This window comes from Schistocerca cancellata, chromosome 2 (genome assembly GCF_023864275.1).
Source record: "Schistocerca cancellata isolate TAMUIC-IGC-003103 chromosome 2, iqSchCanc2.1, whole genome shotgun sequence".
In the NCBI taxonomy this organism is placed as follows: Eukaryota; Metazoa; Arthropoda; class Insecta; order Orthoptera; family Acrididae; genus Schistocerca; species Schistocerca cancellata.
The window spans coordinates 781,178,202-781,192,533 of NC_064627.1; the positions used below are offsets into that span (position 1 = coordinate 781,178,202).

Sequence of the window (14,332 nt, forward strand, 5' to 3'; positions counted from 1 at the left end):
GTTAACGTAACGACGGCACATATACGTTCTTTATTAACTTTACCCTTTTTCAAAATTAATTTCCACCAATTTCATTTGCATTTTCCTTTCATTTAGATGTAATCCTTCCTCCCTCTTTACCGACAGATTAACTTCGGTGACGACTGATTTTCCCAAATTTCCATTACGTACATGCGGTTTAATTTTTCGCTGTCATTAAGGTCGATAAGAGAGCGGTAGCTTACAACCTCCACGTCTAACGCCAGTCATGGCAGTGAAGTGCTGTGCATGTTTAATCTGTTGGATGGTATCAGTGTAGTAAGATGAAAGGATGTGGAGACGTTACAGAATGATAGAAAGAGGCTTACATTTTTGGATGTGCCCGTGATCACACTATGACTCAAATGTCCCAATTTTTGCTGTATTTATTGTATGTCCGATGTGGCTATAAGGAATCGTATGTCATATATGGTGATGTCCAATGGTGCATGAACAGTGCTCGTAAAAATATCCTGACCGTCAGGAACAAGAGGCGATTGTAGCGCCTTGTTGTTTATTGTCAGTTTCGTACCCGACAGGAATTGCTGATGCGAATGACTGCAGGTCGATCCCTGCCAGTTTCTGAACGAACCTTGCGAAGGTAACTCCATTCAGTGGACATCTGAAGTCAGGAACATCGCAAAAGCCCATTGCTCACATCACCACATAAAGCTGCACGAGTTCAGTTGGCCAAATAACACAGAAACTGGACAGTATAGGACTGAAAATGTGTATATGGGCCGACGAACCTCGATTTTGTCTCTTTTCAAATGATGCGAGGCGTTATTGAACTAACGACCCAGTAAAGGGTTTAAGCTCGAGTGTGTGGAAGGTGCTATTCAGGCTGGAGGTGGCTCTGTGACTCTCGAGGGTGGTTTAAGTACAATGACTTGGCTCGTCCACTCAGGTTCTCTGAATTTTAGCCAGGATATTTATTCTAACACTCTTAGTGACAAAGTGTTCCTCTGTCTTCGACAGATTCATGATGAGTTTGCTGTGTAAGCTCCCGTCCTCCCAGATTAGATCAACTACGTTCACTGGGCTACAAACATACGTTCTTGGCCCAATAGACTCTCCAGCATCCTATCACACCTCGAATGGGACACGCAGTGTTAATCCCATTCATATTAACGAGAATATCTGGATCAGCGAGTGAAATATAGCGATCAACGTTCCCACAGCTTGGCAGGTATGTGGGATTAAATCACCAATGAGTGGCCTCAGCTGGATATGGCATACATGAAGAACCTTGTGGACCCTCTTACTGCCAAACCATGACCGTCATCAAACCCAAAGGCCTCGTTACACAATATTTGCTGGTATCTCCTCGGGGGGTGCAAACTGATGTCGGGTATATTTACATATTTCACAGAAAGTTCATTGCAAATCACTCATTTCATACCTTGCTGGTCCTGGAAGCTCCATTTGACTATTATACTCCATGTTTGGGAATTTAATTTGAGCTTTTAAAACTTCAACTTCCTCCAACAAAAACTTACAAGAGAGGAGAATTCCCACACTCAGAACTGCTAAACAAGGAAAGGAAGTTAAAAGGAATACATAGCGCTACGTAATAAAAAAACTCTGCAATTCTAAATGAATTATACAAAGAAAACAGGTATTGAACAGCCTTTGCCATCCACAAATCTTGCTTCTCAACCCCCGCCCCCCCTCTCTCTCTCTCTCTCTCTCTCTCTCTCTCTCTCTCTCTCTCTCTCTCTCTCTCTGTCTCTCTCTCTCTCTCACACACACACACACACACAGTAATAAAATAACGGCGACAATAACATTGCATTTTTCACTGAGTGATTTTCCTAAATGTCTTTTCTCTGTGTGAAAGCGTTTGATACCAAGTCAGAGTGAATCGAAAAGGTGGGAAAAACAATGCGTATAAACAACAAAGAAAACGCCGTGATTTCCGTTTTCCATCGTTCCTTAGATCTTTCAAAATTCATGGAGGTAGGTTGCGTCAGCCGGCCGTTGTGGCCGAGCGGTTCTAGGCGCTTCAGTCTGGAACCGCGCGACCGCTACGGTCGCAGGTTCGAACCCTGCCTCGGGCATGGATGTGTGTGATGTCCCTAGGTTAGTTAGGTTTAAGTAGTTCTAAGTTCTAGGAAACTGATGACCTTAGATGTTAAGTCCCGTAGTGCTCAGAACCATTTTTAGGTTGCGTCTTTGCAACTAATGTAAAGCAGTCTGTTTTTTTGCCATAGGCATTTCGCTTCTTGTATTTATGATGTATCTTCAGTAGCCTGCAATATATATAAATGGCTTATATAGTGCAGAGTGTCCCACGAAAGACGCCCGGAAAGGTTGCGCGGGTCGCGTGGCGCGCTTGCCGGCTTTTCCTGCTGCCTCTGCCGGTTGTCGCTACGCGTAGTTCTCCGACACCAATACTTGGCGTGTGCTCCCTAAACTGCGCGACTGAGAGTACCGCTTTTTCCTTTTGAGTTTTTTTGTCAGGTTTAGTCGCTTCAGATATTGTTGCTAGTCGTCATTATCGTAACTGCGCCCAGGGCTTTCACTGCCCTTATGTCGCTGGGCCTGGTCCTCACACAGAAACACTATGCACGGGTGTTCAACACTGTACGACTGAGTGTTCGGGTGTTTTGTATTGAGCTTCCTGTCTAGTTTCCTTTCAATATGGTATACACGAAAGATCAACGAGTGTTTCTCGTGTTGAACTATACAAAAACAGAATCGAAGAAAACGCACCAATTATGTACAGTATGTGTGCTGCATCTCCTCCCTTATTTCTATTATGTTATTCTACAAGTAAAACTAAAGAAAAAAGTTCATATAAACATAGGTCCGCAAATATTTTGTTATGGAGTTATGGCCAATTAAATATTTTACCTGAAATTTGGCAACTTCGCTAATATGGAGTCAATGCAAAACTGTACGAGGTTACAGTAAAGCACAATTACCATTTATTTTGTTGTTCTTGATGTGGTGAATCTAATAAAACATGTCCCAGTTGTGTATCTGAAATAGTTTTCCAGAATATCCAGAGAGGCAAAGACTTAATTTGGTAAAATTTTTAATTTATGAAGTACTTGGCCCAATTTATTTTTAAATTCCAGACAACTGCACAAAGTTTTCAACAGAAGTTGTAGAGAATTTAATTTTGAAAAATGATGGTAATAACGTTAACTGAAACTGTATGAATGTGTCAGATAAAAAATAGTTCTCCTACACCAGCACTTTCGCGTGCCCCCTAAGTTGTGCGACTCAGTGAACTGTTGCTTTCTTTTGAGTTTTTTGTCAAGTTTAATAGCTTCTAATATTGTTGTTATACGTCATTATTGTAATTGCGCCCAGTCCAGAACTTTCCCTGCCCGTATGTCGCTGGGCCGGTGATCAGACAGAAATACCATGCACGTTCTTCTATACTGTGCGACTGAGTGTTCGGGTGTTTTGTTTTGAGTTTCCTGTCGAGTTTCCATTCGGTATGGTACACACGAAGGCTCAACAAGTGTCTCTTGTGCTGAACTATGCAAAAATAGAATCTTATGTCGAATGTCGGCTTGAATTCCCCGGTGTGCATGTCCCCAATGATTCAACGATGCGCATATTAGTGAAGAAATTTCAAGAGTCTGGATATGTGTTACACAAACGAAGGCCTAGACAACCTAGTGTTTTAACTGAAAATAAATTAGACGAGATAGGGAAGGCCTTGGAAATAAATCCGAGAAAATATCGGCACCGTTTGGCACTTCAGATTGATGAGTCAATAGCATCTGCTCACAGAGCTGTGCACAAAATGAAATTGAAACGATATAAAATAACGGTAGTGCGTCAACTGAGGAACTCGGATAGTGTTGCTCGACGTCGTTATTTCAACTGCCCGTTACAGTCTGTGCACGTTGGGGAAATTGATCTGAGATGCTTTTTTTCTGATGAAGCACGGCTGCATTTGTCGTGATACGTAAATTCCCAGAACAATAGACGTTGGAGCTCCGAAAATCCTCATGAATTACATCAACAACCTCTGCAAGATGTGAAAACAAGAGTGTGGTGTGCAATTAGAGCAAGACGAATTAATGGACCAATCTTTTTCCATGAATCACAGCGCTAGCCCGACTGAACTGCCACCACCTGGGGAAGACAAACCTGTATTTATAATTAATAAATGTTTCATTGTGAATAATGTTTTCTTGATGCTCTCGAGCGTGGACATATCCTCCCCATCACACCCTGTTCAGCACAATCCTGCAAACTATTATCGTCTTGGACTGGACGTTGTGTAAGTTGTGTCAATACTGTATTCTTTGTAACTGCTCAGAAATAAGGGAGGAGATGCAGCACACATTTAGTGACTTCTTGTAAGTGGACCATGGCAGATAAATATCTTCCTAAATTTTAATTTATATATATATTTTTAAAATTTTTATACTTATAACACTTTTGCAACACTTTTTCTATCAGATGTTTCAAATGACATGTTGTCCCTTAAAGGACATAAAGGAACGTAGAAGTATAGGATCAGCCACTTAACATTTGCATCACAACACTGACAACAATACCAATCGAATAAGAACAGAAATAAAATCTATCATACTGAACAACAAAAAACATTTTCTAACACTGCAAGGAAATGAAGGCTTTCACGACCGGATGATATAGCTGCTGGTAAACCTTTCGGGATGTAAAGTCGTCGTCCAAGAAAGTCTTCTGTTCCTGTCATATCGTCCACGTCTGCGCTGGACATCCTCAGAGACGCATCTCCGCTGTGTCTTGCCGACTGACCGGTCGAACGTCCGAGAGTGACATAATACTTTAGGAAACGGGGCTTGGTCAAAGTAACACGTGATGAGCAGATATAATCCTTGTCCGTCTTGTCAAAAAATAAGAACTGTCTACCGATTCTGCAGAGCTACTGTCCATATGTCGCAAAGTTTCACTGCCTCCTCTATCCTATTAAAATTATCCTGATGCTTATAAATTTCAGTGGCATCTCTAAATAGTCGTGGATAATAATTTGACGCTGTAGATAAAATTTCTGTTTCAGAGAACTTCGTGATTTCCTGACTGAAGAGCGTGCTCCGCTACAGCTGATTTCTCTATTTTTCCTAGTCGGCAAAGGCTTTTGTGTTCTTTTAGCCGTTCTTTGAGACTGATGGATAATGCCAACAATTCTCCCAGGTATGAAGTAGCAAGATATCTGGCAGCCATATACTGGGAAAACTGACTCATATATAAAAGACTTGCATCATTTTATTGAGAAACTTGAAGGGCTAATTCTGGCTCCTGAAGATATTCTTGTAAGTTTTGACATAATGTCCTTCACTATGATTCCAGGTAACGAAGTTGATTTGATTGCTCTTTTTAGATATTGCCTTACTTCGAGTCAGTTCCAGAGGGACAATGAATTTCATGAGCAGCCTGATGGTGTAGCAATGGGTAACCCATTAGGTCCTGCGATCGCTAATTTCTATATGGAGAAATCGAACAATCGGCTCTGGACAAAGCAAATAATAAAGCATCTCGCTGGTACCGGTTTGTAGATGACACATTTGTGGTTTGGTCCCATGGTAGAAAGGCTTTGGCCGAATTCTTTGATCATCTAAATAAAATTAATCCAAAAATCTAGTTCTCCCTAGAAATAGAAAATGATAACAGAATATCTTCCTTGGGTGTTTTAGTGGTGAGATAGTCCGATAGAAGTTTGGAACATAAAGTTTTTCGGAAAGTAACACATACGGATAGATATTTATATAAAAACTCCAATCACCATCCACAACAAAAGAGAGGTGTCATTAAAAGTCTTGTCGATAGAGACGAACGGATATGCACATCGAAACACCTGGACGCTGAAATAAAACATCTAAAGCAGGCTTTCGAGAAAAATGACTACTCATGGAAAGAGGTAAAGAGAATTTTGCGACCAAGCAACAGAAGACCGAATGTCAAGGATGAACCACAATGACGGAAAAATACAGTTCCTGTCTCTTTTATTAAAAAAGTAACGGATCAAATTGGTAAGATTTTACACAAAAATGTCATCAGACCGGTCTATAGACCAAGTCAAGCACTTCGATCTGTGAAGGATAAATGCCCTCTTCTGTCGACATGCGGTATATACAAAATTCCGTGTATGTGTGGTAAAGTTTATATTGGAACTACCAAGAGGGGCGTAAATACACATCTAAAAGAACACAAAAGTCTTTGCTGACTAGGAAAAATAGAAAAAAAATCTGTTGTAGCAGAGCATGCTCTTCAGTCAGAAAACCACGAAGTGATGTTTTCTGAAACAGAAATTTTGTCTACTACGTCAAATTATTATTCACGACTATTTAGAGAAGCCATTGTAATTTATAAGGATCAGGATAATTTTAATAGGAAAGAGGAGGCAGTGAAACTTAGCGACATATTGACAGTAGCTGTGCAGAATCGCTAGACAGTTCTTATGTTTTGACAAGACGACAATCGATACTTAAGTCTTATCTCTGACAAGGATTATCTCTGCTCATCACGTGTTACTTTGACCACGCCCCGTTTCCTACAGTATTTATGTCGCTCTCGGACGTCCGACCGATCATTCGGCAAGACTCAGTGGAGAAACGTCTCTGAGGATGTCCAGCGCAGACGTGGACGAAACGTCAGGAACATAAGAGTTTCTTGGACCGCGACTTTACACCCCGTAAGTTTTACCAGCCGCTATTGCAAGGATACTTCAAAATTCCGCTGACAACATCTGCATAGGTGAAGGACATATAAAGTAGACAAGAAGACACATAGAGTAAACATGTTACTGAGTAGTCAATACACATACCTGAAAATCTACTAACCGTACATCAGCAGCCTCCCCTGCTGAGTACTTGAACATCATGTTGTTCTTCCAGCAGTCACCATGAACGAGCACCTTAAGCTTAGTATCTTGAACTTTTTTCTTCAACGCCTCGGCCATTAAAGGCAACAATTTATCTGCGAGTCCCGCAAACTTTTCCGCGTAGTGCTCATAGCCGGGAACCCTTTTCACGAAATCGGCGACAGCATAAAAATTACATTGCATCATTGGCCGCAACACAATCTGCATGTCGTCGCCAGAAAAGAAATCTATATCGAGTTGAGCGCCGTAATCGGGGCGCTTGCTGAGCACGTGGGCCGTGCCGGCGTGGAGGCGCGCGTAAGCTCGCATCACCACCTCGCAGTGCTGGTAGTCGAGAAGTCGACCATCGTCCGCCAATCGATAGCCGGCCGCCACCAGGTCATCCAGCACGAGGAAGCCCCTGGGTTTGGCTCCGTGGTGCAGGCACGTGGCCGCCAGTGGCCGGAAAGACGCGCCCTCCACCCGCCGCAGAGCCTCGTGGGCCGTGGGCATCACCTCGGCCAGCACCAGCGCCTCCAACTTGAATATGTCCCACTGTGGAACAAGATAGAGTGGGCCTTACCTCATGTTTTTGTACACTTAGTCTGGACAGTGCGAGGTGTCATAGACATAGCATATTGAATTTGAGGAGAGTCTGCAAAGTACTGTAGTAATTACATTATAGCTACCTCCTAGGCTATGATAAGGCTTCACAGGGGCCGATAACACTGGCTGACTGTGGGGCTCCTGCTCAGCACGACATATTCATTTTTTAAATCTATTATTTTACAGGTCGTGTAGTATAAGTGTTCTTTCACTTCTTTATTTTAGTTCCAGTTTTTCACTTGAGTGTTCTGCAATATTCAAGTAAAATTAATTGTGGCGTACGTGTCAGTTAGAATTATCCCTTCAACAAAGGTGATTTGTTCATGTGTAACCTGCTGACAAACAAGCCAGTATGCAACGCTGCGACTAGCCAGAAGAGAGCGCGAGAGGAAACTCACATGTTGGCTGATGGCTGTCGCCTATAGCCAAGAGTATTTCTGGCGCCGACTTACAGCTGTCAATGATGTGCAATCTCTCCTGTTCTCTTTTTTTGTCGTACTTTGTTCCAATACTAAAAGTAACATCTTTTCATCACCATGTTGACTGGCTAATGGCCTCACAGGTTGTCCTGGGTGCACCAAAATGTATTCCATGAAACGAATATTCTGAGTTGAATTTGAATTAACTCTTTTGCTCAGGCAACTCCCTTCAGTTATTCATATCCTTGGCTATCCTGGCTAGAAGTCACATCGCTCTTGTACTTCATTTCACTCCCTTGTAAGATATGAAGGTATTATAATAACATTTTATTTCACCGGTTTAAGCACTAACAGAACCTACATATCTTCAGTTTTGAACTTTTACGTGAGTAACATATTGAACATTAATCAAAGCACTAAAACTAATTGCCACAGTTGATTTCTCATTAGCTCCACTGACATAACAAAGGAAACCAGGATAGGAAACTGACATAACAAAGGAAACCACTGTTTATGAATAATAAGACACTCTGTCACAAAAGTAAAATAAAATTTCTGTTTCAGCAGCTGCTTTCGTCTGTGTATACATTGGAATTGACCAACTACCCAGGATCTTTTACTCTTCTTTGCACTAAGTGCGAAAAGAAAGGTATTCACTGTTTCAGATTTTTACTATCGCAGGCGCATTGCTCTACTGGTGCTAAAATAGCTGCCATGTGTGTTTCCCGCCCCACCTACACTACTGGCAATTAAAATTGCTACACCAAGAAGAAATGCAGATGATAAACAGGTATTCATTGGACAAATATATTATACTAGAACTGACATTTTCACGCAATTTGGGTGCATAGATCCTGAGAAATCAGTACCTGGAACAACCACCTCTGGTCGTAATAACGGCCTTGATACGCCTGAGCATTGAGTCAAACAGAGCTTGGATTGCGTCTACAGGTTCAACTGCCGATGCAGCTTCAACACGATACCACAGTTCATCGAGAGTAGTGACTGGCGTATTGTGACGAGCCATTTGCTCGGCCACCATTGACCAGACGTTTTCAATTGGTGAGAGATCTGGAGAATGTGCTGGCCAGGGTAGCAGTCGAACATTTTCTGTATCCAGAAAGGCCCGTACAGTACCTGCAACATGTGGTCGTGCATTATCCTGCTGAAATGTAGGGTGTCGCAGGGATCGAATGAAGGGTAGAGCCACGGGTCGTAACACATCTTAAATGTAACGTCCACTGTTCAAAGTGCTGTCAATGCGAACAAGAGGTGACCGAGACCTGTAACCAATGGCACCCCATACCATCACGCCGAGTGATACGTCAGTATGGCGATAACGAATACACGCTTCCAATGTGCGTTCACCGCGATGTCGCCAAACACGGATGCGACCATCATGATGCTGTAAACAGAACCTGGATTCATCCGAAAAAATGACGTTTTGCCATTCGTGCACCCAGGTTCGTCGTTGAGTACACCATCACAGGCGCTCCTGTCTGTAATGCAACGTCAAGGGTAACCGCAGCCATGGTCCCCGAGTTGAGAGTCCATGCTGTTGCAAACATCGTCGAACTGTTCGTGCAGATGGTTGTTGTCTAGCAAACGTCCCCATCTGTTGAGTCAGGGATCGAGACGTGGCTGCACGGTCCGTTACAGCCATGCGGATAAGATGCCTGTCATCTCGACTGCTAGTGATACGAGGCCGTTGGGATCCAGCACAGCGTTCCGTATTACTCTCCTGAACCCACCGATTCCATATTCTGCTAACAGTCATTGGATCTCGACCAACGCAAGCAGCAATGTCGCGATACGATAAACCGCAATCGCGATAATCTACAATCCGACCTTTATCGGAGTCGGAAACGTGATAGTACGCATTTCGTCTCCTTACACGAGGTCATCACAACAACGTTTCACCAGGCAACGCCTGTCAACTGCTGCTTGTGTATGAGAAATCGGTTGGAAACGTTCCTCATGTCAGCACGTTGTAGGTGTCGCCACCGGCGGTAACCTTGTGTGAATGCTCTGAAAAGCTAATCATTTGGATATCACAGAATCTTCTTCCTGTCGGTTAAATTTAGCGTCTGTAGCACGTCATCTTCGTGGTTCAGGAATTTTAATGGCCAGTAGAGTAGCTATCATTATGGGCCGCCTCTCGCATTTGTGGTCATAGCTTTTCGTTGTTGTATCACTGAGGCGTGAAGTCATGCATTCAAAGGTTGTTGTAACAGGCTTTCCGTCGTGTTTCATGGGCAGTATATACTGTTTCAGGTTTTTACTATCGCCAGAATTACTGGTAACAAGAATTGACAGTTACCCGCAGTTGCAGGTCCTGACTTGCTCAAATTGTCGTGATATTAATTATTACAGAGTTTTGGAAAATTCTGGTTGTCGATCTGTTTCCTTAAGCGTTGCGAGAGAATATCAGAGTTATATACTGTTTAGCATTCTTCTATGTAACTGAAGTGCTTCAAGTTTTTGGTCCAGTTGTTTGATCGTTGTTACTCATTCTCTTGAAATTGTTTTGATCGTTTGACGAGGTTTCTAGAGTGAGGTGCCATTCCAATTGGGATTTTGACGTTTGACATACGAGGGTTGCCCAGAAAGTAAAGCACCGCATTTTTTCTTCAACAATTCTTGATTGAACATGATGAGAATTACACACACGAAAGAATAGTGTTTTATCTACACAGCCTATTTTTCCACGTAATATCCATCCCGTTCTATGGCCTTCTTCCAGCGTGAAACAAGGGCGTATTTGCCCTGTCGGTATCAATTCTTTTTCTGGTGAAGGAGCCAGTGCTTCACTATGTGAATGATCTCCTCCTCGTCCTCAAAATGTCTTCCAAGACTGGCATCCTTTAATGGCCCAAACAAGTGGAAGTCCGAGGGGGCTAGGTCAGAGCTGTGGGGTGTATGGGGTAACACTGTCCAAACCTGTTTTGCGATTTGTTGAGCAGTTCTCAGACTTGTGTGCGGCCGAGCGTTATTGTGTTGCTGCAAAACATCTCCTGGGTTGCTGTGGCGCCGAAGTCGCCAGGAGCGCTTCTTGAGTTTTGTTAATGTAGTGACATATGCTTCTGGATTAATGGTACCGGCTCTTGGCATCAAATCAATGAGAATCACACCTTCACAAATCCAGAACACAGTGATCATGACCTTACCGGCGCCATTCAATCGCCTGTCGTTTTGTTTCGCGCTCATAATGGTGAACCCAGCTTTCATCACCTGTCACAATCCGCGACAAGAAGGCCATCCCCTCGGCTTCAAAACGTTGCAGCAAATCAAGACAAATGTTCTTACTGTGCGATTTGTGATCCACCGTTAGACTCCGCAGGACCCATCTTGCACACACTTTTGAATACCCAAGAGACTGCCTAATAGAATCCAAACATCCTTTGCTAACTGACAGATGCCGCGCCAACTGCTGAGTCGCAGTGCGTCTGTTCTCGCGAATAACATCAGCTTGCTGCAACATGTCAGGTGTGACAGCCGTGGATGGTCTCCCCGCTGCAAATCGTGGAGCTCCGCCGAACTGCCTTCTGATGACCTCACCCTCCGTGCCCAGCGACTTACTGTACTTCTGTCGACAGCAGATGCACCATAGACTTTGAACATGCGTTTGTGAATATTCCTCGCAGTTTCTTTCTCTCCAGTGAGAAATTCAATGACGGTACGTTACTTGTAACGTACATCACCTACAGACGCCATTTTGGAACTATCTTGCAGCTACGCTATCTGTCGGAAGTGGCGAAAACTTGGCGCGCTCATTCAGGAGACTTCAAATAGTGTATACGTAACGTTTCGCATTCGTAGCATTGTTCTCGGCTGAGAAAAAAATGCGGTGCACTACTTTCTGGACAACCCTCGTACATGCGACACTTTTAGAAGCTTACCTCAAGGAAGTTTAATCTCAGTGATTAGTATTGTCAGCTGAACATTGATATCTGAGTTGCGGAAAGCAATTTTAAATCTTGTATTCGATTTCCGTAATTGCGGTTTCAGCGTTCGGCCACGTGCAACGAAATCGTCACAGTTTTAGATCCTACGCAGTAATCGCCTGGAAGTGTACGTGGTTTCGAATTGTTTCTCTCCACTGTCATAATGATTGGTAATTTATTTTGAAATACGAACGTACACTCTAGCCCCGGACGTGTTCTCTTAGCTCCAGATCAGAGTTTGTTTTCTGCGGCAAGCACCGACAAGCTGTTGTCAGTGTGGACTTGAAGTGAGCTTGTTTGGCGTATGTGTTCGTGGCATTTTGTGTATCGCGTGTTCGCGAGTTTGTTCTAGCTCCTTTGTGAGTGATTGCAGTGTATAGTGTGATCAGTGATATGCATACATGTGTCGTTTGTGTTGCGATACACCAAACACATGAAAGATAAGTTTGTCTGTCTGGTGTCTTGTATTAACTGATGTGTTTTGAGATCCTTGTGGCATCTCATTCCGAATCTCAGTGGAATGATATGAGTAATGAATTTATTGGTGGAGAATAAGTTTAGCATGTCATCTGAGAGGAACGACCAGAAAGCCTCGCGTATTTACTGCGTGGAATCTTGAACAACTAAATTGAGACTTTCGGTAGTATTGGTCGTCAGGGGGTTAGGAAATTTGTGGTAAGGTCTTATGGGACCAAACTGCTGAGGCCATCGGTCCCTAAGCGTACACACTACTTAATCTAACTCAAACTAACGTACGCTAAGGACAAGACACACACTCATGCCCGGGGGAGGACTCGAACTTCCGACGGGGGTAGCCGCGCGAACCGTGACAAGGCGCCTCAGACAGCTCGGCTACGTCAGGGGGTTACTCTGTGGTGTTGTTAGACGATATGTTATTTGCGAGAGACGTTTCCCACACGCTAATAAATTTAACTGGTTACGTTTTATTAATTCGTCGTGATCTCGTTAATCGATCGGTTGTTGAATGAACGTGGGCATTCTTAGTCACGTCGTTGCCTTAAGTAGCTCTATATTTACTTTGAGTGTTGTCGTGATTTTGATTTTACTTATGTCTTGAACACACTTCCACGCATTTATGATAAATCGACGACGTGTGATGATCAGCGTGTGGATTGAGGATTGCCGTTGTGTGTTTTGGCTTGTTCTAAGGAACGAGGTCCTTGTTGGCTGTGTTATGTTAACATTCGGTATACTTGTCCGTGCTGCTTATTTTATAGACGTGTGCATATTTATTTAGTGGTGCCCTTGTGTTAGGTAAGGAACAACGGACGTGTCTTCGTTCTCGTGGTGATTCACTTTCTTCACTGGCTCTCTTGAGCGAAGTCCTACACCGGCCGGGTGGCCGAGCGGTTCTAGACGCTACAGTCTGGAACCGCGCGACTGCTACGGTCGCAGGTTCGAATCCTGCCTCGGGCATGGATGTGTGTGATGCCCTTAGGTTAGTTAGGTTTAAGTAATTCTAAGTTCTAGGGGACTGATGATCTCAGAAGTTAAGTCCCATAGTGTTCAGAGCTTTTTTTTTTTTTTTTTTGCAAAGTCCTACAGCGAGAACTGTTCTAATTCTTTAGTGATAAATTAGTCTATAGTGCTGTTTAATACGAAAGCTACCGCCGTATGCTACGATTTACTGTTAGTTTTGATCAGGCTATCGCATGATCAGGCCAGTGAGTGTTCAGTTAAAAATTGAAAACTAGCTTAAGTTACAGCTAGTGGTGTTCACTTCAATTACATATTAGCGTAAGTACTTACTATCGTAGTTTCAAGTGACGTTAATTTCATTATCAGTGAAGTTACTAAGTGAGCGCCCTGGGTTAAGTAGCTGTGGGTATAGTTTAGAGAGTGGCCACTAGTTTCTCTACTTACGTCTAGTAATTTTCATTGCTAACTGGACACGTGGAAAAATATTAAGTATGTAACTTCTTGATTGTGAATATTAGTTTTTGAATCATTGTGCACGTTGCTATCAAGTTTAATGTTTACTGAGCCGGCCGGTGTGGCCGAGTGGTTCTAGGCGCTACAATCTGGAACCGCGCGACCGCTACGGTCGCAGGTTCGAATCCTGCCTCGGGCGTGGTTGTGTGTGATGTCCTTAGGTTAGTTAGTAGTTCTAAGCTCTAGGGGACTGATGATCTCAGAAGTTAAGTCCCATAGTGCTCAGAGCTATTTGAACCATTTTTTTGTTTACTGAATGCCATTCTGATTAGGCTTTAGGACAATGCTTATCTGAATGTTTCGGTGTGAATTTAAGTGTCGTCAGGCAGTGACGTTGTTGCATGAAGTGAGACGAAGTTGCTTAGTCAGATCTCTGTTTCACAGTAAGAGTACCTCCAGTTATCTTACACTCTCAGCAGCTGAGTGGTGCGCGCCAGTGTTGCTACCGGCACGTGCTGGTCCAGGTGGTTGGGTTCTCACATCTGGCGCCACCCCACTCCAGTTTGACACTGGATTTGAAGATTCTGTTTTTAATTAAATCTCAGTTGGAAAAATTAAATATAAGATGGCAAAATCAACGT

The 14,332-nt window shown here is 43.2% G+C and overlaps 1 protein-coding gene across 1 annotated transcript in view; it reads right to left on the reverse strand.

Annotated features, from left to right (window-relative positions):
- The window catches only part of LOC126148354 (uncharacterized), a 58,172-nt gene that overhangs the window by 2,951 nt on the left and 40,889 nt on the right, over positions 1-14,332 (reverse strand). The window contains exon 3 of the mRNA XM_049915753.1: positions 6,794-7,384. Coding sequence (XP_049771710.1) covers positions 6,794-7,384 — 591 coding nt within the window. The remainder of the gene's footprint in view (positions 1-6,793; positions 7,385-14,332) is intronic.